The sequence below is a fragment of the Pyxicephalus adspersus genome, chromosome 3 (assembly GCF_032062135.1).
Source record: "Pyxicephalus adspersus chromosome 3, UCB_Pads_2.0, whole genome shotgun sequence".
Lineage (NCBI taxonomy): Eukaryota > Metazoa > Chordata > Amphibia > Anura > Pyxicephalidae > Pyxicephalus > Pyxicephalus adspersus.
The window spans coordinates 74,050,950-74,073,732 of NC_092860.1; the positions used below are offsets into that span (position 1 = coordinate 74,050,950).

A 22,783-nucleotide genomic window follows, 5' to 3' on the forward strand; every position below is an offset into this window, starting at 1 on the left:
AGGGGAGGGGGTAGAATGATGTAAAAAAACACCCGATTCTCATCCGATATCAGCCCTGAGCCAATTATCGGACGAGAACCATCTGACATCTACGTAACCTTAAACTGTGGGAAAGTGCAATGAACTATAGAAGATACTATTGTTCCAACTAGAGCTTAACTAAGGGTACGTACACACGTGCAAATGTTCTCGTCTGATAATCGCCTTGACCGATATCGGACGACAATCTGCCGTATGTACATTGCTCATAGTGGATGTAAATGGGAGAAAGCGCAGCAGGGGGCCGCTCTGTCGTTTTCCGCAGCAGGGGGCCGCTTTCCTCCCTTCCCTCTCCATAGAGCAGAACGGTGCTGTATATACAACACTCGTTCATGCATTATGCAGTCGTTAGTTGTTGGAAAGGATTGTGAAAGATCCTTTCCAACGACAATTAGTCCTAAAGAGGACTTAAATAGATGACTGACAGAATAGGAACAAATGATCAATTAGGGCATATTTCTAGGGCAAATTTCTTTAGAAAACTGAAATCTATAATATAGAGTTTGTGTTTATTTTTTTCACATTTGTTTTAACAAGGATTCAAGAAATCATAAATGTTATCTACTAATGAAAATTTAACTTCATTTTATAGAAAGAAAATCACATTTTGTCATTTGCTATATAAATATAAATAGATTGTGAATAAAGTTTTTTTTTTTTTTTTTTTGCAGCTTAAATGTAAGGAAAAGTGGAGTTTGAATGGCTTGGTTAAACACCTCTTTAGCAAGCAGCTTCTGAAGGACAACTCGGTTCGTTGCAGCAGCTGGGACAAGTTTCCTCTTACTGATGAACAGAGACTGTATGCTGCCTCAGATGCTTATGTAAGTTACATTACCAATATTTTTTTTCCTATAAGGCATTAAAAGTGTAATAAAGTAAAAAATAATAATGAAATAACCTAATGCAGTGCATTTATTATGCCAAACAGTGGTTAAAACCATTGTTCCTTCTTTATTTTTCTAGTCTGGGAATTTCCCTTTAGTTTTTGGTCCTGGTGATGGTCATGTTGTCAGTGTTGCAGGAAGTGATGGGGTCCCCACACTGTACTCCAAACTACCCTAAAGGGGTGGTGTAACACAACAGATGGGGCTATCCATATTTTTGACATACAAGAAGATATACAACACAAGTTTTTATAAAATACACTCCTAATGGCCCTGATGTAGTCTATATGTAATGTGAATTTAATTGATTACAGGAAAATAAAATTAAGATAAACTTAGCGATGCATTAGTTGCTCACTGATTGGTTTTACAGAAAGAGTTTTCTAGCATTTTTCTTTAGTTTTTTTGAATACTCACATAAGACTTGCAAGCTATGACAATAATGGTTAGGATAGTCTACATAAGTAACTAAAGCATCTTTTAGGAGGAGCGTAGAGTGGAAGTCTGGGAACTAGGAAACGACACAAGTGCACGTTTTTAGTTTTCAGCTGGACCTTTAAAGTGTTTCTAAACCTATCAACATATTGACGTGGGTATTACATTGAAGCAAACACTCCTCAGATGTGGTAGTTGCATTAGTTTTCTTTTAACTGTCTTTCCTAATGGGTACCTAGTGGTCCTGTTAGTTGTAAACTTCCTGTCCTTGCATAATTACATTCACTCTCTGTACTGTTGCTATGTGTTAAGGTTGTCATCCTAGACTTCTCTTTTTATATGGACTGCAGACATCTTTCCCCTGTTTCCTTCTTCATAACTTAAGAGGAAGGCTTCTTTAGTTCTAAAAGATAGCTTGATTGAGCAATGTAACTGATAAATGTGCGTCCCAATAAGCTAGCAGCTGCTAGATAGGATCAACAGATAAAACAGAATGCTTTTTTATAGTATATTTAACAGACAAAGAGACCAAGCAAGAAAACTTCATTGTTGGGGTTTACATACCTTTTTTGAAGACTACAATCTGTGTCAATATTCATTGCATTTATTTGTGTGGGTTTTCTCTGGGCACCTTTTTATCCCACATCTCAAAAACATCATGCAGTTAGGTTAATTAGTTTCTCTCAATAATTGACATATATGACTGAGGTAGGGTCGTTAGATTGTGAGCCCCTTTGAGGGAGAGTTACATTAATATGGACTTTGTAAAGTGCTGAGTAATATGTTGGCAATATATAAACAATAGTTAATATTAATAATAATTTATCATTTATGAATGCATAAAACAGATCAGAGTCTTTGTTTAGTTGAGTTGTTTTAGGTTTAAAATATTTTGTTACTTTGCAGGCCAGTCTTCTAGTCTACCAAAAATTAGAGAACATGGATGAGAAAGAAAGTCATCTGTTCCATATCAGTGCAGGTAATTATTTTTAGTTTATGAAGAATTGTCCAAAAGTAATGAGGTCACATATTGTTTTTTTATATGTAATCCTTTTGACTACTTCTTGTGTTGCAGAAGATAGTGCAGCTTCACTTGAGATAAAGAGCAAGCTTAAAGCTCTGTCACAAGAGTGCCTTGATTTAGCAGATCAAATCCCATATAATTTTGAAATGTGTGAACAGCCACAAAGGTAAATATTTGTGTAACAATAAAAGCTAAAACCGGATCTATTGTAATGCAAATGTGAGTTGGTGAAACAAGTGTTAGGCCATTTTTTATTAGAAATTTGGTGACTGCTGTTATACCATTAGCCATTTTGTTATAGCACTTTGTATAAACTGGCTGATTGTACCCAGATCTGAAGACAACACATAATCCTTTCTCACTGCAAACAACAGCATCAGCAGACAGCAAAATATAAATTCAATACAGCACAGTGATGCATGGCCTGAGTTAAATAAAAAAAAATGGCTGCAACAATAATTCCAGATTCGACAGTTTTAATTGTCTGCCGTATCCCCTACCTGTGCATTTATTGCAAGTTACTACCAGAATGCTGTCTGTCCCGAGTGAGTGCAATATGTTTGCAGACCAGGGCAAGAGGCAAGTGGTTGCCTTGGCAATTCAGTAATTTGATAAATTAACTTGTTTGAATTTTAGCTGTCAGTGCAAACCTGAGGACTGTAACCTGTAGTTTTCATTTGAAATGGGGTATCTGCATTTCTTCCTGATGACAGAGGGATTACCGTATCTGTGTATTCATGTAAAGGTTTTATTTAGGAAAGTGTTATTTACTGGTCAGACTATTGCCACTCTGATCACCATCTGTAGCAAGAACAGCAGAAATGCTGCTTTTACATAAACATGAAAATAAAAAATATAATTTCACAGAGCTGCAGATATTCTTGCAAATCTTTCTGAGAGTCTACAAGATGTCAGAAGAATACTTTTAGAGGCATCAAAGGCACAGGAGGAATCCAAAGAATTGGTTTGTGAAGTCTCACAAGAGGGTATCAACAAAGCTGGATCCTCTGTTTCTGATTGTGAAATTGACTCAAACTGTGAAGAAGATGACTCTAGACAAGAAGCAAATGATAAACCTAAGAAAAAAAATGCTCAGATTAAAGGTAACCTGGACCAGGACTTCGCTATGACTTTAGGCATCACTGAAGAAGAACTTAAGGAAATGGAAGCCATGGAGGAAATGCAAAGCAAGAAGGATAATGAATCATTTGAGGTGAGCTTTAAACCCTAAATACATTCTTGTACACATCTGTGCTTAGCCTTTGGTATAGTTATTATGTTTATTTTGTATCATATCAAAGATCCAGAAAAGAACAGTAAATCAAAATAAAGATTCTCGTACTGGAGGACATAATCTGATCCAGACTGTTGGAGCAAGATACTTTAAAGCTCACCCCCCCCCCCCTAAAAAAAAAAAGGAAAGAAGATTGTCTACCCTGGTGATAGGTCTGCTTTAAAGCCTTATGACTAAGCAGCATATACTCAACACCTCTTTGCTTCCCTACTGCCTAACCCACCTGCTGAAAGTGAAGACAACACCTAGTACTTCTAGGTATAAAGTAGTGGTATGTGAGCCACTCCTCTTTCCACTTTCCATACTAGTGCTTGATGCTTGACTTGGTCCCTCTTTTATTCTGAAAAACTTCTAATTTATTAAAAATAGAAGTGCAATATTTTGTAACCACTGGAAGTTCCTTCATCAGGAAAAATTAAATATTGTCCCATCAACAAGAGGAAATGCTTTTTCTGATGTAAGCTATCTGACTGGCACTGCATCATCCTGCATACAAGGGTTATCACCTGTTTGGAGTGCGATAGAGATATATATAGGAGCAAGTAACTAACCCACAAGAGTTGAATACTTGCTGCAAGTAGCAACATAGCATGGGCATTTCAACACATGGGCTGCTGGTATAGAACCTTTTCTTTTTTAGGTTATTCTACATTTGGTTTTGACCTTATAGTGACAAGCTTTTAAAGCATTGGTTTGTGTTTTATTTATTTTTAAATGTTCAGATCATAATATACTACTACTACTTTAATGGCCCTAAAAAATTAATAGAAAATATAGATATTGTGTTAGAACTGTTTAGATTGAGTGGTAATGCGGTTATGTGTTATACACAACAGGACTATACCAGTGTGGATGATGAAATTCACCACAACCCTGTCATTGAGAGTGATGAAGAGTTGGAGAGTGAAATGCTTAAGGTATACATTATCTTCTCTTATTAGTAGTCAAGTTAAAAAAAAAAAATACTTTGTGAGTTCGGAAAACTTGCATATCAAACCATATTCTTTTATTTGTAACATAGTTACAACTTTGAAAAAGACATAACAGTCTTGGGTGGGGGCCATGTACATATACCATGTATATATTAAGTAAACAAGATTTTGTCATATCTCAAGTTGGTATGCCATCATTTTGTGATACGCAGCCCTGCTTAATATTTGATGTTGTAAGTAGGAAGTTCCCAGCTCAATTTAGTGATTAAACAGACAGAAAGCAGAGAAGTCTGAGTATAGATTATGCCATTGGTTCTAAGTGAACTTTTTGCCTTTACCTTACCTTAATGTTTATTGCTATATATATATATATATATATATATATATATATATATATATAAAGTTATATAATTTCTGGGAAAAAGGAGATTTAGCAGAAAGGAAAATAGAAATGATAAACATATTATGTCATCCCAGTTGCCAAGAGAATGGGCTGCAAATGGCCCATTACCTGGGTTTTTGTTGCACCTAAAGAATGGATGTAGATATGGATAACAGATAGTGGGCATCAATCTATGGCTTCATCACCTCCCTGGCCCAGAACCAAGAAAGCTGGTATTTGCTCTAAATGTATGGCTGTCATTGCAAAGTATTTTGTTTTCAGTTATGTGTTTCATTTGTTATTAACCAGGCCAGTTTTGTATCTAATTTTTTTTTTTTATTCTATCATTCTCAAATACGCCCAGCTGTAAAAAAAAGTGTTTATTTACTTACCTGGAAGCAAACTTTCATTTTCTGAGCTCCCCTCACCTGCAAGTATTTGAATGTTGCATGTTGAGTTATTGATTTTCTTGCCATCAGTTGTGGTTTCTTCTGCTGAATTGTATGTCACTACAGTACATATGAGCCAGGGTGTGGAACCATCATGGCTGGTAGGTGAGGCAGCTACCCAACTCACTGTACAGTTAAATTCTTGCATTGGCTAACAGCAGAAAAGCAACAACTTTGCCTTACATGAGCAAATATTTAGGTAAGCAAATGCTTCATTTACAGCTCTGCTTTTTCGTGAAAATGACAGTAGGCCCTATTAATAGCTCAAATCCTTTTAATATACTACTATTTTATACAGTAATACCAAATAGGAAAAATAGTTTATTTGAAGCCATAAGGATAAAAATACATGGATAAAGTTTTGATACTGTAAATTCTTTTTTTACAAGTAGTTTTATTGTAGCTGTTTTTTCTTGTCTAGTAATAATACTAAATGTTTTAGTCTGTAGAGGATCTGGAAAACAGCCCAGACTGTGACACTGCAAAAAATTCATTCTCCACAAACAGTAACCATTTGAGTAATGCTATAGAGGATGAAGAAGATGAAGGTATTGAAGAAGAAATTGAAGAAAACTGGGGTAAGAGTTTTCATATATTTGAATATTTATTGCACATCAGTTTATGGTAGTATTATCAAATTGAAGATTAACTGAAGTTTGAGAACCGTACGCAGAACAAAGTAGCAGCAAGTAGTACAGTGTGCAGCAAGTTAGTGGCATTACCAAATCTCACTTCTAACACCCTGAAACTTGCAACCAGTTTTACACAACAGTGTAGTCTGTAGTCAAAGGAGTGCTTAGTCAAACTCACGTATTAGTAAGTGAACTGCTATTTTTCAAGAAAATAAAAAAGGCACATTTTCAAGGTACTTTTTTTTTTTTGTAAACAATTATTTCTATTTTAGAGCATTGCAAAACTTTGATTTTTGATGGCAGTTCAACTATCAATACCTTGCATTTTTTAGTTTGGGAAGATGGGCAACCTCCTCCTGAGGAAACAGTTAGCTCTGGCAGATAAGTCACTGACTGTCCAGCTGGTATAGGTTTGGGTGAATCCTAAACTTCCAGAGGTTGTCCCTGGATCCAACAGAATATTTGTAATATTAGGGATTGGTCCTGGACACTTGGCCCTCCCTACCAAGGTGTTTCTTTCCAGGAGCCTGCAAGGTAACACTCTGTGATAGTGAGACAAATCTTTCCTATCCCTGAAGAAATGAATTACCGTATTTTCCGGCGTACAAGACGACTTTTTAACCCCGAAAAATCTATGACAAAGTCAGGGGTCGTCTTGTACGCCGGGTACCAGTACTTACCTGCAGTGTCTGGTGTCCCCGCGAGTCCCCTCTCTGGTCTGGCGTCCCTGCGAGTCCTCCTGTGCCTCCTTCTGTCTTCCTGCTTTTCAGCTTACACGAGTCCTCCTGGGCAGGCTCGCGTTGCTTCACAGCAGGACTCGTGTAAGCCAGTGCAGAGCCTGGATTGGCTCTCCAGTGCAGAGCCTGGATTGGCTCTTCACTGGAACACGCCCATTCATTAAAGGAACGTGCCCATTCATTACTTAGAACTAGTACTGTACTGTTCCTTCTGCCTCTCAGTTCTCTCACAATAGTGAGATCTAACAGGCAGAAGGAACAGTACAATACTGAGCATATAACACGACCCCCAAATGATCGGTTAGAGTGGGGGGTCGTCTTATACGCTTAGTCGCCTTATACACTGGAAAATACGGTAATTTGATACCACACACAAGACTGTCTCTAGCTTAATGGCTTCGATATCTGCCTCTGATGTCAAGGAGGTCATTTGATCTAGTGTTTCTAAAAAATCTTGACCGGCTTCAATATTTGAAATATTGAGTTTATTGGCAGCCTGGTGCATGAAATACAATTTTTCCCTGAGTCGGTGGTTTGGTTTTGTCTATTTCCGAACCTAAAAATCAACCTTTGAAATGCCAGTGCCTTTCATTTCAAGGAAGAATCTCTGGTTTCATTTTTGCTAACAAAATTACTTGTGATATCCAGGTATCATTTAAACAGGTTTCTGCAATGATTAAAGAGTTTAATATTAGCACACTGGAAAAATGGCTTCCGAAATGGAGCTTTGCAGCAATTTATATAGTTATTCTTGTATACCCCTGGTAGAATTTGTAAAATGTCAGATAAATTTACTGCTTAGGAGACACAAAACGGCCTGCTTAAAATATGTCAAACAGCACTCAAACAATCCATAAGCTTCGGGTGCAAAATCATTTCACCTAATTAAACTAAAATTGAAGTTTATGACTACAACAATAAATGCTATGTTAAAGTTATTAAAGTTGAAAAGAAGTATGACATCCTTACCATAAAGCATTGAGATGGATCTCTGCTGTTTTGGGTTTGTGTAAGCTACAGTAGCACATAAAATTTCATACAATTTGATAGCAAGATGAATACAGTGTATTAGAAAATTCTGGTGAAAAATTATCTTAAATTATGCCAAAAGCTGTGCTTTTGGTGCAATTGGATTTTTTATTGTAGCCATCAAAAATGATTGATCTTGACATTATTGGGCTTTTTTTGGGGAGATCAGAAACATTCCCTTTATGCTAGACTATCAAAAAAAAAAAATACAGGATCCGCATGTGTTTTGTTGCAAAACAACAATGAGCAGCTTTTCTGCAAGATGAACTATAAAAATAAGGGACCTAATTTACAACTATCATAAATGATTTCAAGGCACCCTTAAAATGGAACTTAGGTCCCACTTTTAAAATTGGCTATCAGGCAGGTGTTTATTGCAGAAAGGCATAGGCAATGTCCCTCCTGCAATAAATATTCTTACCTGAAAAAGTCAAACTTCGCTGAACTGCGCATGCACAGCTCTGCACATTTTCCAAAGTTACCTGCCAAACCTGGATTTCCCTGCATGTGCAGACTAAATGAACACTTCACACCTGCTCTGGAGTTAGTTCATCCTGGCTTGGCCAATTGAGATAGCCAAAGCTTGGGATATGGAAGGAAAGTAGGGAGAAGATGGCATGCCTGCGTTGGAATAGGGATAGGTGAGTATTGATGGGTTTAGTTCTGCTTTGATGCTAATGTGGGCAATTCATGACATTTATACCAAAGTCCAAAACAAGACCATTTTATTATGGCCTTTGTTGTTGTGGTTTGTTTAATATATGTGATGTTCTGTAATGTCTATAAGCCTAATTCGAATCATAGTGTATTTTATCATACTAAATTTGCTATTTGTAAGTTAACCCTTTGAGTACAGCTTTAATTTACAAGTCAACAATTTCAAACATTATTAGCTATTTATCTTAGCATTATTTACACATTGATTCCATGGCACATTGAGTAAAGGAACAATACTTTTAAAATGTTATGCAGTTTTTTTAAACAAACTTTTTAAAGCACGCCCTAAAGTGTTTTTTTTTTTTTTTTCCAAACAGATCCATGCCTACCTGAACCAAATGCTGAACAAATAGCTTGTTTGAAAACATATTTTGGACATTCAAGTTTTAAACCGTAAGTATACACAGGGTAAGGAACCTTTAGCTTGTTTAGTTTGGTAAAGCTATAATATCAGAAACATGGAAGCTGCACCCAACCTTCAGTCCAGCACAGCTGTACAGGCCTCCTATCTTGTAGTGAAAATGCTTACTACTTCACAAAGTCATATCCTCACAGTGTGTACTACACACTAGAAGTTGGAGCCAGTACTATCTAATAGACATCCAGCATTATCTAAGCCCCCCCCAGGTTTACTGTCCCTGGACCACCCCTTTCATTAATTGGATTTTAGTTATTTTAATAAATGTGAATCAGCAATACACGTGGCAGCTACCACAGTTTTTTTGTAAATGTAATTAAACTGTAAATGTAATTTCATTACATTTTTGATGAGGTATTAGGTGTCCGGTTCATTTAGGGGGTCACCAAACGGACCATCAGAGATGAGTAGATCCTAATTACCCCCCTAGCGGTAGTCCGAGTGTGACTCGGGGTGGATTTACCATGCATAAAGCGGTAATCCCGAGTCACACTCGGGGTTGCTAAAAACATTAAAAAAAACACCTTTTTCCGTTGTTGTCCCCCGGCATCCTACAGGTCCTTGGGACACGTCTTCTTCCTCTGATCTCCAGCCGGCGACTGCAGGGACGTTCACCAGGCATCGGTGCGGGCGGGAGGAGTGGCGGGAAATTAAAATAATTTTGTATTGGATTCAATACAAAATAATTGTATCAAGTCCAATACAAAGAAAACTTTATATATATACATATATATATGTGTGTGTGTGTTATACATGCTACTGTATATTTATATTACATGTTTCACTATTTTTTTTTTTTAACAGATTTTTTTGTTTTTTTATTTAATGTTTATTATTAATTATTAAATTATATTATTAAATGTTTATATTAATTTATTAAATATTGGACATATTTTGGTAAGTTATGTCTACGAAATATAGGCCTACAATGTAAAATAAATTTCAATGCAAAAAAATGTAACGCTTTTTGCGTGGAAATACGGGCAGAATTACAATTGTACAGTGCTGTGCTATATTTGGATGTGTGTATGTCATCACTAGGAAATGCAAGGAGACATTTCAACCAAACATGCTAGAGATATGACAACACTGATCTTCGTACAGCGCTGTGCTATATGTCAGAGATATATAAATGTCTAATAACTAATAGTCTAATAGTTCTCCCCAGAGGTTTTTAGCCGGTTGCTCCGCTCGGCTACTTTGAATACCCCGCCCAGCTCTCGGCAGCTCTCCTCCTGGCATGCACGGATCTCAGTGAGGCTGCTCTGCGTCATCCGTTCAGAGAATTGCTGCCGATGAGAGGTGAGCACACAGTTCAGCCTTCATGTGAAGGAGACACAGGCAGCCCCGACCCCATCTCATAGCACGAGCTCTGCCTGTAAAATGTATCCACCTCTAGCTCTGCATGCCGTTCTGCATCCTCCCAGCTCTGTGTGTACAAACCTCCATATCTCCTAATATGTATGTCACAATGACCTGTGATTTTCAGGGTGTACAGGGGACCCTCATAGATACTAGTTATTACAATTTCAGCCCCCCAGCTGTAAGGAATTTCAAGATATGGGGGTCACAAATGTAAAAAGTTATGAAAATTGAACTTTGGTTTTGCTGTTTCAGAGGAAAGTGCAACTAGGAGTCCTAAATTGAAAATGCAAATTGGGGACCCCAGAGCCACTAACATAGCAAGGAGCATTGGGGTGGGGCCCCTAAATATATACCTACCTGTCATAAATCTATACCTATAAAACTACTGTCTGCTTCTCCTCTTTGTATACCAATTTCTCCTAGGTGGGGGGTACAAAACTGAAAATATAGGTGCAAGTGGCGGGCACATTCTCCCCCTGCAATCTCATTACTACAGCATCATTAGAAAATAAAACTCTCTGCCCATTAAAATGGGCTTCCCTGCCCTGTTACACATTCCTGTCCACTTATCTAACATTCTGAACTTCAATTGGGGAATGGGGAGGTGTAAGAAACCAAAAATATAGGTACAAGTGGGGAACATCTGTGACTAACATCCCCTAAAACTTCATCACTGTGGCATCATTAGAAAATGAACTCTGCCCACTGAATGTTATTGAGGTTGAGGTACTGGAAGGTTACAGTCATGTGTAACAAGGAAGAGCATTTTGATGGACAGTTTTTTTTTTTTAATGTTGTAATGATGTCATGGTGATGAAAGGTGATCGCCACACGTGTCTCCCACTTCCACCTATATTTTTGTTTCCCTGCACCTCTTAATTCTGGAGAAATTAGGGTTTGAGGTAAGATGCAGACAGATATGTGTAACAGAGCAGGCAGCACATTTTGCTAGGTAGAGATTTATGTTCTTATAATGCAATAGTAATTACATTTTAGAAAGGTTTAGCCACAAGTGTCCCCCACTTACTCCTACAGTTTCAGTTTCCTTTGCCTCCACGTGTACCTTAAAAATTTCAAGTTAATACAACCAACGGTTTTGAAGATATGAAGGTTTGAACACAGCGAGTTGTTAGGCTGCAGAATTTGACAAGCAGTATTTACACTCACATAGCTATCACACTGCGCTGCCGATGACATTACACACTGCGGATAAACGTCACAAACTGTTTTTATATAGAATATGGACAGTGATGAGAGGGGGTCACTGTCTGTCTTGTCCCCATCTGATATCACATGCATAATGCTATTAAAGCATCTCCACATTTTTAACATTATATTAAAGAGTGACTTTCTCTGTTATGTAATGGAAAAATGTGTGTTTTTTGTTTTAACACTTTGAAGGGGAGAGGTCCTCTCCACAAGTCTTCACTTCCATTTCGGTAAAGACCGAAGGGGAAATCCACAGCCTCCAGGGATATTTGTGTCACATATCCCAAAAGGCTCTGCACTGCTCCTTGTGTGCATGCACCTTCAGAGGATTTCTTATAATGTAAAAAAAAAAAAAAAGTGTTCAATCCAATGCATGCGCAGTGCAAGGCAGCACTGGACGTACAAGTGAGCATCAGAGAAAAGGTGGAAGCTGGGCCAGCATGGGCCTGCTGGGCTAATTTTGTAAAAGAATCAAGTGAAAAAAAAATGTTTTCACAAAAGTTCACTTTAACTAAATAGAGACACAGGAGCACATCTGAAGTTAGGCTGAATTCACACCGGCAGTAAGGGTTATATTTGTTCATTCGTCATGCCAGGAACCACTGCTGCTTAAAAAACTTCTAGCTCTGAAAAAGCCCGGCACTTACCGCCTGGTACCAATCCTAGGTGCCTAGCACATACCGCCTGTTAGACCCATCAGTCTCTACAGAGGAGCTGACACTCTAATATCCCCCCACCGTCACACACTATTATTATACATTTATATATCTCTGACATATACCACAGCGCTGTACAAAGATCAGCGGTGTCATATGTCCAGCAAGTTTGGTTTAAATGTCTCCATGGGTTTCTGAGTGATGGTGAAACACAGCAAGTTTGTTTGGTTGAAATGTCTCTATGTGTTTCCTAGTGATCACCAAATATAGCTCAGCGCTGTACAAAGATCAGCGGTGCACTCACGAGTCCCAGTCATAGGTGGAACCTACATACATACATTCATACATACATACATACATACATACATACATACAATCTTATATAAATAGATATACAGACCCCCTTTATTTTTCTCCCACTAAGAAAGTGTAAATGTTAGTAGATTAAACTGTAGACTTAATTGCCTAATAACACAAAATATTCAATAATCATTTTTTCATTGTGTGCTTTAATTGAGGTCAGGTTATATAGAGAGAGGAAAGCACCATGGTTTTTACAATAAAGGCTACTTGTTTTCACTACAGTAAATCCACATCCTCTGGGACTTCACTAAAGCCCCAGTGAAGTGAATATGTAATATTGTGTTCTAGATATTTATTTATCTTATGTAATGAGAAATATTTCCCGTTTAAAAGTAGTAAACTGAGTGGGCCTTCTTACTAAAGCCTTGTTGCAGTGTTAACTGAATAATATTAGAACCTCCATGAAAATGTGCCCTGAAGTTGCTTTTCATTGACTTGGTTTACTGATTTTATTCCATAGAAGTCATAACGATAACATTTCTTTTTACCTCAGGGTACAGTGGAAAGTCATCCATTCAGTTTTAAAAGAAAGAAGAGACAACCTTGTTGTCATGGCAACAGGTAAACGCATTAAAATTCTGTGCTGCACTGTAGTAATAATGGAAAACAGTGATATCTATAAATGGTCCCTTTAGTCAACCTCAGCATCACACCAATGTAGAAGGAATCGCATTTTTGTCCGCATCATCGGTCACATTCTGCTTCCTGCTTTCTAGGCCCCACTAAAACCATTAGATCTACATGACATATGGGCAACTGATATTTTCAAGAGTGGTCAGCTGTTGCTGCTTTCATAATTTGCATTAAAAGTTCTCTTTAATTTTTTAAAGCCATTCCAGATAGATTAAGGACAGTTCTGTTCACTTCCCTCTATATTCTTTTGAACAAATATGCAGTGTTTCAATCCTGATCTCCCAGCTGGTGGGAGTGAAACTATGTAAGACATTGTGCTCATACTCTGCTGCTGGCAGGATCACATTATAAAACATGGGAAAATATTATTGGCAAGTCTAATGACCACCAAAGGTGAAAACCCCAATGCAACCTCCTTGCGTATAGAACGGTTCCCACTATTGAATATTTGCAAGTTGTGTTATGTCCTGTGCAGTATTTTTAAATTTGGTGGATGTGGGAATTTAGTTTGAGCTTTTCTATAGCTCTGTACATGTATCCGGGTGCTGCTTAGGGACAATATTCCCAGTTATATTGTTCCCAGTATATTGGGGACAGTTCAACATATTCCTTATAACAGAACACTTCTTCACTTTTTGAGTTTTGGTCTAATTTAAATTGAGTTAGTGGCTATGATCACTTATGTATTTTCTGTTAGGCTATGGAAAGAGCTTATGCTACCAGTTTGCACCAGTTTACACTTCTGGTATTGGAATAGTCATCTCCCCCCTGATTTCACTCATGGAAGACCAAGTGTTGCAGCTAGAGTAAGTGATGATCCTATATTCTACATAGACTTCCTGTTTGCTATGTTTCACTAAGCTTTTTTTTCCTGCATCTGATTTTTCATATTCTGTTAAACGTATTGCAAACACATTTGTGTTCATCAACTACAGTGTCCAAAAGGTATCCAGTCCCACTATCTAAAAAGCCTCATAAAGAATTTTCCTAAGGGTCTGAATGCTTTGCTTGTTTTGAAATACTAGCTTTTTCTAAAGAGAGATTACCATTCAGTGTTTTCCATTTATAATATCCACCAAATTCTAAATTCCCAGATGAGGGAGGAATGAGATTTTAGTGAAACATTTCCATCAAAATACCATAATAGTAATTTTAAAGTAGACGCCCTTGTTGGCTTGAATGTACCTGCCAGTATCTTCTTGATTAATCTGTTTCCTTTGAAATCAGGGTGCGCTGAGAGGCAAAAACAACCTTTATCAAAAGTCTGTCATACCCTTTTTCCACCCTTAATTTCTGATCTTTAAGCTTGTCTTATTGGCCTGACAACCACAAATTAGTTGTTGCAAAGGAAAGGGGCTAACTAGTAATTTTATAAAGTAAAGCTGGCATTAACTCATCAGTGCACCTTGAAATTAAAAAAATATTTAGAGGCCTGCCCGAAAGGATGTCTTACTTTTACTACTATTTCTGCTTTATAATAGTATCCTTGTTTAGTGCACAAATGTATTTGGTTATAAATTGATACAGTTTTTAATGACTAGATTAGTATTGTCACCATTGGGGAAACATGAAGCAATGCAAAATTTCCTCAATAGGGTTACATATGGCAATTAAAATTCTTCTGGACCTAATCCAAAACATATGGAATAAATGAGTTAGTTTGACAAATGTTCATCTTTTACAAGTTTAACATATTCTTCCTATGCTTATCTTACGTTAGAATGTCAAATATCCCTTCATGTTTTCTTGGATCTGCGCAGTCCAAAAATGTCATGCAAGATGTGAAGGCGTGAGTACTTCTGTTTATCAACATTGTTCATAATACTAAAATTTTTATATGCTAATATATACTCAAGTATACACATACAGACACACATATATGTAGTGTCACAGCAAAGATTAGATCTTTACACCATTCCTACAGATGAAGTTGATTTACTTGAAAAAAAAACACAAGAAATGTTTTCCTTTTGTGATCATTAATTTTACAAATATATCAGTAGATATAAAACTGTGACTACCTTGGGCTATATAAGCTAGTGTTGCCACTTTTAGCAGAAATTACTTCTCATAGGCATTTTGCATAACCTCCTCCATCAGTCCCTGACATTGACTTGAGATTTTTAACAACTACTTCACTTTGTGGGTTTCCTTCTATAACCCTCTAACCAACCCATTTCAGGCCCCAACAATATTTTAATGAGATTCAGATCAAGGATTATTATGTATTGAAATACCATTTTGAACTTCAGTGTTTGCATATACAGCCTTATGTTCTTTCTTATTAGTCACACTTGATGTAATTTAGAATTCATGATTGCAATGTGCAATATTATGGAGCAACAAAGTTCCTTATAACATTTCCATCATCATGCTTCTATGTTAATATAGGGTCCTTCTCCTGAAATGCTATCTTTAATTTTCACTAAATATTTCTACAGTTCTATCTTTGATTCTTCAGTCCAGATTAGATTGTTCCAGAAGGCCTATGTTCGATGGCAAACTATTCTTGCTCATATGTACTTTTGAACAGCAATGGCATTTTCTGAGAATCTTTGATTTTGATATAATGACTTCACAAACATCAATAGCAAAGAGAACACCATATCAAGATATCTGAACTTTAAGATAGGTTTAATCAACATACTACCAAGGGAGCTAATATTCTTTAATGCCAAAACTAGAATATTTAATTTTCAAATAGATTTGAAGTGGTGATAATTGTAGGGGTGTACTTTTTTCATGCATTTTTGTTTATTTAGTTTATAATATGTATATTACTGTAAAGTTGTGTTACATAGGTTTTTTTTTCTCAGAGGCAGGATCAAAGTAATTTACATGACTCCTGAATTCTGTTCCAGTGGAATAACAATGCTTCAAGACCTAGACAACAAATATGGTAAATTAAGATGTCTTCTCATTTTTTGTTTTTTTGTTGAAGTTGGTAATGTTTAAAAAAAAATATGCATATTGGTTTGATTTTAAAGAACAAAAAAGGGGAAACAACCTTAAACTGTATGATTACATTAAGGGAGTAAGAGTGTTTCTTAAGTTGAAAAAGGTTTATATTGAGAAATACCAGCAGGATTGTAGTGTATATAGTTATTTAATCTTACTGATGCCTGGAGGAAGTTATGCTGTAAAACAATTTCATAGGTTTTGCATTATTAAAAAAAGGTCTACATAAAAATACTACATTTGGATTGTCAGTAACCAAGGAATCAATCAATGTGTTATAAATATTGAGAACATCATACCACAGTTTGTAAATAGCTGGACACTCCCACAAAGTATGCAATGGAGGCAACACTAGAAAACATCAGGCGTGGAAGAAGAAAAACAATGAATAAGTTAATTAAAGTTCTTTCTTGACCTTTTGACAAAGGGGGTGCCTTGAAAGAACTTTCAGGTATTCAGGGAACCCCTGCTATAATTTCTATATCCACAGTTGCTGACCACATTGCTGACCATTAGGAAGTGTGCCGCTCTTACAGATAGCCAAAAAGATGATTTGTGTCTTAGCTGAGAGGCTGACATTTCTCATTGGTTAGGGAACCCCAGCAACATCTGGAGGAATCCTAGGTGACCTACACTCTTTGTATTTATTGTGAAGGCATTCTGTTTTGTATTTGTATCTCTATATTAAAAAAATATCTTTTCAGCATTTACTTTTTGTAATGGCATTCCTTTGTTTCACCTTTCATTTTATCACTTGATTGGATGTCTCTAGCCGAACTCCCACTATTTTTTTTGACTTGCTATAATTCAAATTTGACAAAATTTGGTACACTGTTCTTGCAGTATGTTATGTTTGATTTGCCCCAGTGTTTTTTTGCTCCATTTTTTTTTTCCTACGCTTATCTGCCCTCTGATCCCACCACTTTTTTTTCTTTGCCTCCCACAATGTTTCTTGTGATGGGAACAATTAGGTCTGGCTCCGTTTTTCCCACATACTGGTCACGATCTCAGATAAGCTGTGAATTTCACTTTAATTTCTCTTAATGTGCAAGGCCTCATTAAACACAAGGAAGTCTTCCACTGTTACAGTTCATTAAAAGCTGATTTTTTAGTACCTTCCAGGAGATTCACTTTACTAGAGGCCCTGTCTCTCAAGGAGTATAGCATTCATCTATCACAACATAAGGGATGACCCAAATTTAGGCATTGCCCCCAGAATGAATAGTTGGTGGACAGCACACAGATTTTTTTAAGTGATAAGATAAGCCAGGAAGACTACTGTTAACAAACCCAATGCTATAACCTAAAATTTTTCACCTTGCCTAAAATCAAGCTACAAATAGGTAGAGTTACTAAAGTTCCAAAATTCATTTTTTTTCATAGAGGGTTTTATTGCAGGTTATAACCCTCCACACTGAAGGCTACAAAAGTCTTTTTCGATTCCATTTGGCTACCACATTTGAAACTCAGGGATAGACAAATTCCTGATAGCCTCTGATTAACTGTTAAGGTAACTGTTAAGGTTTCCTAAATCATTAAAAACAGCTAACCTGGTCCCAGTCAAGCTGCTATACCATTTTTGATTCAAAAGGCTTTTGAAAGTCTTGCTTTAAGCTACCTTTTTGATGTTCTGAAAATGATGGGCTTTTGGCAGGTTTTCCTAGGATTACTTTCTATATTATATGATCTACTCATGGCATATGTCTCAATATGGGATATCTTTCCCAGAAAATTTCCAGGGGGCGCAGGGCAAGGTTGTTCTCTCTCTCTTTCCTCCTGTTCCCTATTGCATTTGAGCCACTAGCACTGGGGATTTGTGCTAGCCATGACATCTGTACCATGTAACACTGAGTAATAAAAAATGTATAGGGTTGCAGGAAGCCAGTTGTGGATATGGATAAGTGCAAACATGGTACATGATGCAGATCGTGAGGGGAGAAATAAGATAAAAGCTAGTTCAAACACTGTAAAAAAAATAAAATAAATAAAAGCAGCTTAAGGATACACAGATTGATTAGTACTGTGGATACAGTAAGGGGCCAATTCATGGGGCAGATGTAGACACTAATACTAAAATAGTTGTGCCATTGTGTGGCAGTACGGAGTGAACCTATCATCTATCATCATTGCAGAATTCTTTAGGATATTTCATCTGAGAGGAAGTGCATGTGCCATTGCAATTTACATTTTCATTTCATAGCACACAGAAAAAGAATATAAATTGAATATCTTTTTAAAGATTTACAGAGAGCTAAGAATTGCCATGTACAGTAAGCCCAGTAGTTCTGATGAGCACACACAAAAAATAGTATCATAAACTTAATTTAGTTTTAAAAAGTTTTCTTTCATTATCATGTTTAGTTTGTGTGTGTGTGTTTGTTTTGTTAATAAATATCTGTAATATGTTGTATCTTTCACTCAGGCTAAAAGTCTACCTTATTATTAAAAAGTCATCATTTATTACATTGCCTGTTTTATGTAATCTTCCTGGTCCATGTTTTTCTTTCCTCTTCCTTCCTAATGGCTAACGTAAGTGTATTCTACATATTTTGTAGGTATAACCCTCATAGCAATTGATGAAGCACACTGCATTTCAGAATGGGGTCACGACTTCAGAAGTGCTTACCGGAATTTAGGCTCTCTAAAGAAAATGCTTCCTTTGGTAAGAATTCCAGAAATTGTTCATCTGGAGGAGGATGTTTCCTATGTTTTCTGTAGATTAATAAAGCTGGGAACACACAAGAGTGGACCTAAAGTACTGATTTAAAAATCCCTCCCTCTATATACTAAAGCTATTGGGGTCTGGTTATAATAATCATATTATTATAATAATTTTGTCTGTACTTTTATTTGTTGGTACTTTTTAACTGTGCTTGTATGTACTTCCAACATGTCCAATTTTCAGTCTAAGCCAGTGGTCGACAACTTTTTCGGTCCCGCGGACCACTAAAATCACTGGCTCCTGGCTGCACATGCGCATGGTGCTGCATGTCACTTAAAGGGGGAGAGAAACCTTCCCCAGCGTGATGTCATTGAGACATAACCCTGCCCACTCTCCCATTGCAGATCTGAGGCTGCAATGTGAGAGTGGGCGAATTGTGTCCAGGGCCACAGCCCGCCCACTTCCCCGAGCCTGGGAACTGTACTGGGGATGTAGTCTGCGGCTCTGGCCAGTGCATCCCTCCAGCGGGGTCCTTCTCCTAACCCTGCTTGGGGGTGCACCGACCAGTGGTCCGCGGACCACAGCTTGGTGACCGCTGATCCAAACTACACTGTCACTAGTGACTATATTGTGTGGTACAAGTTGGGACATTACAATCTCTGCATGGGCAGGTTTTGTGCACACTACTGAGCAATATATAATATGACGGCTATAGAGAAATACAGCAAAATAGTTATCCTCCCTCTGTTACCTTGGTCACAAACAGGAATGTAACAGCTGTAAAGTTTAGTAGGGTATTGTAAATCAAGAAATTATTTGTTAATATAATTTTTTATTTCTCTAAATCCAGGAATAATTTGATTTAGGGATTTGTGATTTTTTTATAAATGTTAGGTAATCTTTCTGTGCAAATAAGGATTACCTTTCTTAGCATAACCACAGTGGTAATAAACAGTCCTCTATAGGCCTTAGCATATTACTAAAGGGATTTCTACTTGATTATTTTATACTTTTTTTTAAAGTGTGTTATTTTTTTTCTAACATTTATATACTTTATAGCGTTTTCAAACTTATCTGCTTTTGTAATGGTAGTCTATTTGAGAAGTTTATCATTTTGTTCATCCTACATTTATAGTTGTCCAAGATCTGTAAACCAAAGATAGCATACATTTATAGTAACTAAACTCTTTATTTTATTGTTCCTGGTGTTGGCATTAGATGTGTATTTACCGAGATGTTGAAGGTCATAGTGCAGTTGTTAAACTCTCCCAAGTATAATTAAACAAATTCTATGTAAAGATATTCATGTTTTCAATATTTCATGTTTTTAATAGTTTGAAGTGACCTTTTTGTCCCATAGAGATTTTCTCTCAACAGCTATCAGACATCCTGTGGGAATTTAAAAAAAAAAAAAAAGCTTTTCTATGGCAATTGTGAATTTAGGTCCATTGTGGTACAACCAAAAGAAATTAAAAAAAAGCATTAGTGTTTTGAAAATATTTATTGCATATACTCTCTTTCATTTGTTAAAATAACTGTTGAAATTCAGTTGATAGTTAAGCTTTTGTCCAGTTAGCATAGGTCTAGCACACACATTTTCATCATGCAGTAACATGAAGTACCTGATGGTCTATATCATTATCCCTTTTAGTATACATTTTTTATTACCTGTACAAAACAAAAATTGTGAAATGGTGCTTCTACTGAGGAAGCTGTTAGCAAGCTGTGTAACCTTAGAATTACAAAGTGAATCATAAAGGAGCATTACCTTAAACAAAATAAAATAATTATACTGTACTTTCTGTTCTGAATCCATCCAGGTACCCATTGTGGCTTTGACAGCCACAGCCAGCCCCTCAGTTCGTGAAGATATATTGAATTCCTTAAATCTCTGCAATCCACAAGTCACATGCACTAGTTTTGACCGTCCAAACCTTTATCTGCAAGTAGGAAGAAAGACTACAAATATCATACAGGATCTTCAAAAGTTTCTTGTTAGGAAACCAAGGTAAGGTTCAAAGATGTAAAGCATTTACAAAGACCTGTTTTTAAGCACATGTTTTGATATCATATTTTAGGTGGTTTTTGAGTGGTTATGGGATTTGGTGTTAGTAATATGTTTGTAATCGTACGTGTGTGTGTGTGTATGTATGTGTATATAGTATATATATATATATATACATTTTTCTAATTTTGGTTCTGTACATCACTACAATTAATTTTAAATGAAACAACTCGGATGCAGTTAAACTGCAGACTTTCAACTTAAATTCAGTGGGTTAAACAAAAAGATTGCATAAAAATGTGAGGAACTAAAGCCTTTTTTTAACACTATCACTTCATTTTAGGGGCTCAAAAGTAATTGGACAAATTAAAAAGCTGAAAATAAAATGTTCATTTCTAATACTTGGTTGAAAACTCTTTGCTGGCAATGACAGCCTGTAGTCTTGAATGATGGACATCATCAGATGCTGGGTTTTCTCCTTTGTAGCTCTCTGCCAAGCCTTTACTGCAGCAGCTTTCAGTTGCATGTTTGTGGGCCTTTCTGTCCGAAGTCTTCAACAAGTGAAATGCATGCTCATTTGGGTTCAGATCAGGTGACTGACTTGGGCATTCAAGAATATTCCACTTCTTTCCTTTAATAAACTCCTGTATTGTTTTGGTTGTATGTTTTGGGTCATTGTCCATCTGTATTATGAAACACCTCCCAATCAATGTGACTGCATTTAGCTGGATTTGAGCAGACAGTATGTCTCTGAACACCTCAGAATTCATTCGGCTGCTTCTGTCCTGTGTCACATCATAAGGGGTTTCTCTTCACCATGGAAATGATTCTGCAATCATCCACCACTGTTGTCTTCCGTGGACGTCTAGGTATTTTGGCGTTGCTGAGTTCACCAGTGCTTTGTTTCTTTCTCATGATGGACCAAACTGTAGATTTTGCCACTCCTAATATTGTAGCAATTTATTGGATAGGTTTTTTTTGTTTTTGCAGCTTAACGATGGCTTGTTTCACCTGCATGAAAAGCTCCTTTGACCGCATGTTGCCTGTTCACAGCAAAATCATCCACATACAAGCACCCCCTGTCAAATCAACTCCAGGCCTTTTATCTGCTTAATTCATAATGACATAGCGAAGGAATTGCCCAAACCAGCCCATGAAATAACCTTTGGGTCAACTGTCCAATAACTTTTGAGCCCCTGAAATGAAGAGAAATTACCTTTTTATGCAATCTTTTTGTTCAACCCACTGAATTAACCCCCCTAGCAGTATTCCCAATTGTGACTCGGGGTGGATTTTACCTGCAAATAACGGTAATCCCGAGTCACACTCGGGGTAGCATTAAACTAAAAAAAACACCACTTACCTTGCTCCGTTGTCATCCTGGGGGGACAAATCCTGCTCCTCCGATCTCCAGTCGTCGAAGTGCAGAGACGAGCTCCAGGGTTTCCCGAAATCTTCATTATATATATATATATATATATATATATATATATATATATATATATATATATATATAAAGTTTATTATTAAATGTAATACATTTATTAAATATTGGACATATTTCAGTGAGTTATGCTTAAGGATTGTAAAATAAATGTAAAATACATTTCCATGCAAGGGGAAATAAAGCTAAAAGTCTGCAGTTCAACTGCATCTGAGCTGTTTCATTTAAAATTAATTGTGGTAATGTACAGTCCCAAATGTAATGTCCCAAAATTGGGAAAAATTGTTGTCTTCACACACACACAAATTTTCTTTGGATCGTTGGTGTGTTGAAATCATCCATCACCGGATCAACATTTGGGCAGATACGTTTCCATTCTTAGACATACTTTCATGTAATGCACTAGTCATAGTTGACTAGATGACTGCAAACTGCAGTTGCCCTAAAGCAACTAAGCAACACAGACCATACCATTTCCACTACTGTGCTTAATTGTTTGTACCGTGTTTCCCCGAT

The 22,783-nt window shown here is 36.8% G+C and overlaps 1 protein-coding gene across 1 annotated transcript in view; it reads left to right on the forward strand.

Annotated features, from left to right (window-relative positions):
- Positions 1-22,783, forward strand: part of WRN (WRN RecQ like helicase) — a 79,719-nt gene that overhangs the window by 14,437 nt on the left and 42,499 nt on the right. Inside the window, exons 6-18 of the mRNA XM_072405250.1 lie at positions 711-860; positions 2,265-2,337; positions 2,434-2,548; positions 3,250-3,595; positions 4,513-4,593; positions 5,882-6,017; positions 8,872-8,947; positions 13,059-13,126; positions 13,896-14,004; positions 14,919-14,987; positions 16,015-16,097; positions 18,712-18,818; positions 20,639-20,826. Of these exons, the coding sequence (XP_072261351.1) occupies positions 711-860; positions 2,265-2,337; positions 2,434-2,548; positions 3,250-3,595; positions 4,513-4,593; positions 5,882-6,017; positions 8,872-8,947; positions 13,059-13,126; positions 13,896-14,004; positions 14,919-14,987; positions 16,015-16,097; positions 18,712-18,818; positions 20,639-20,826 (1,601 nt within the window). The remainder of the gene's footprint in view (positions 1-710; positions 861-2,264; positions 2,338-2,433; positions 2,549-3,249; positions 3,596-4,512; positions 4,594-5,881; positions 6,018-8,871; positions 8,948-13,058; positions 13,127-13,895; positions 14,005-14,918; positions 14,988-16,014; positions 16,098-18,711; positions 18,819-20,638; positions 20,827-22,783) is intronic.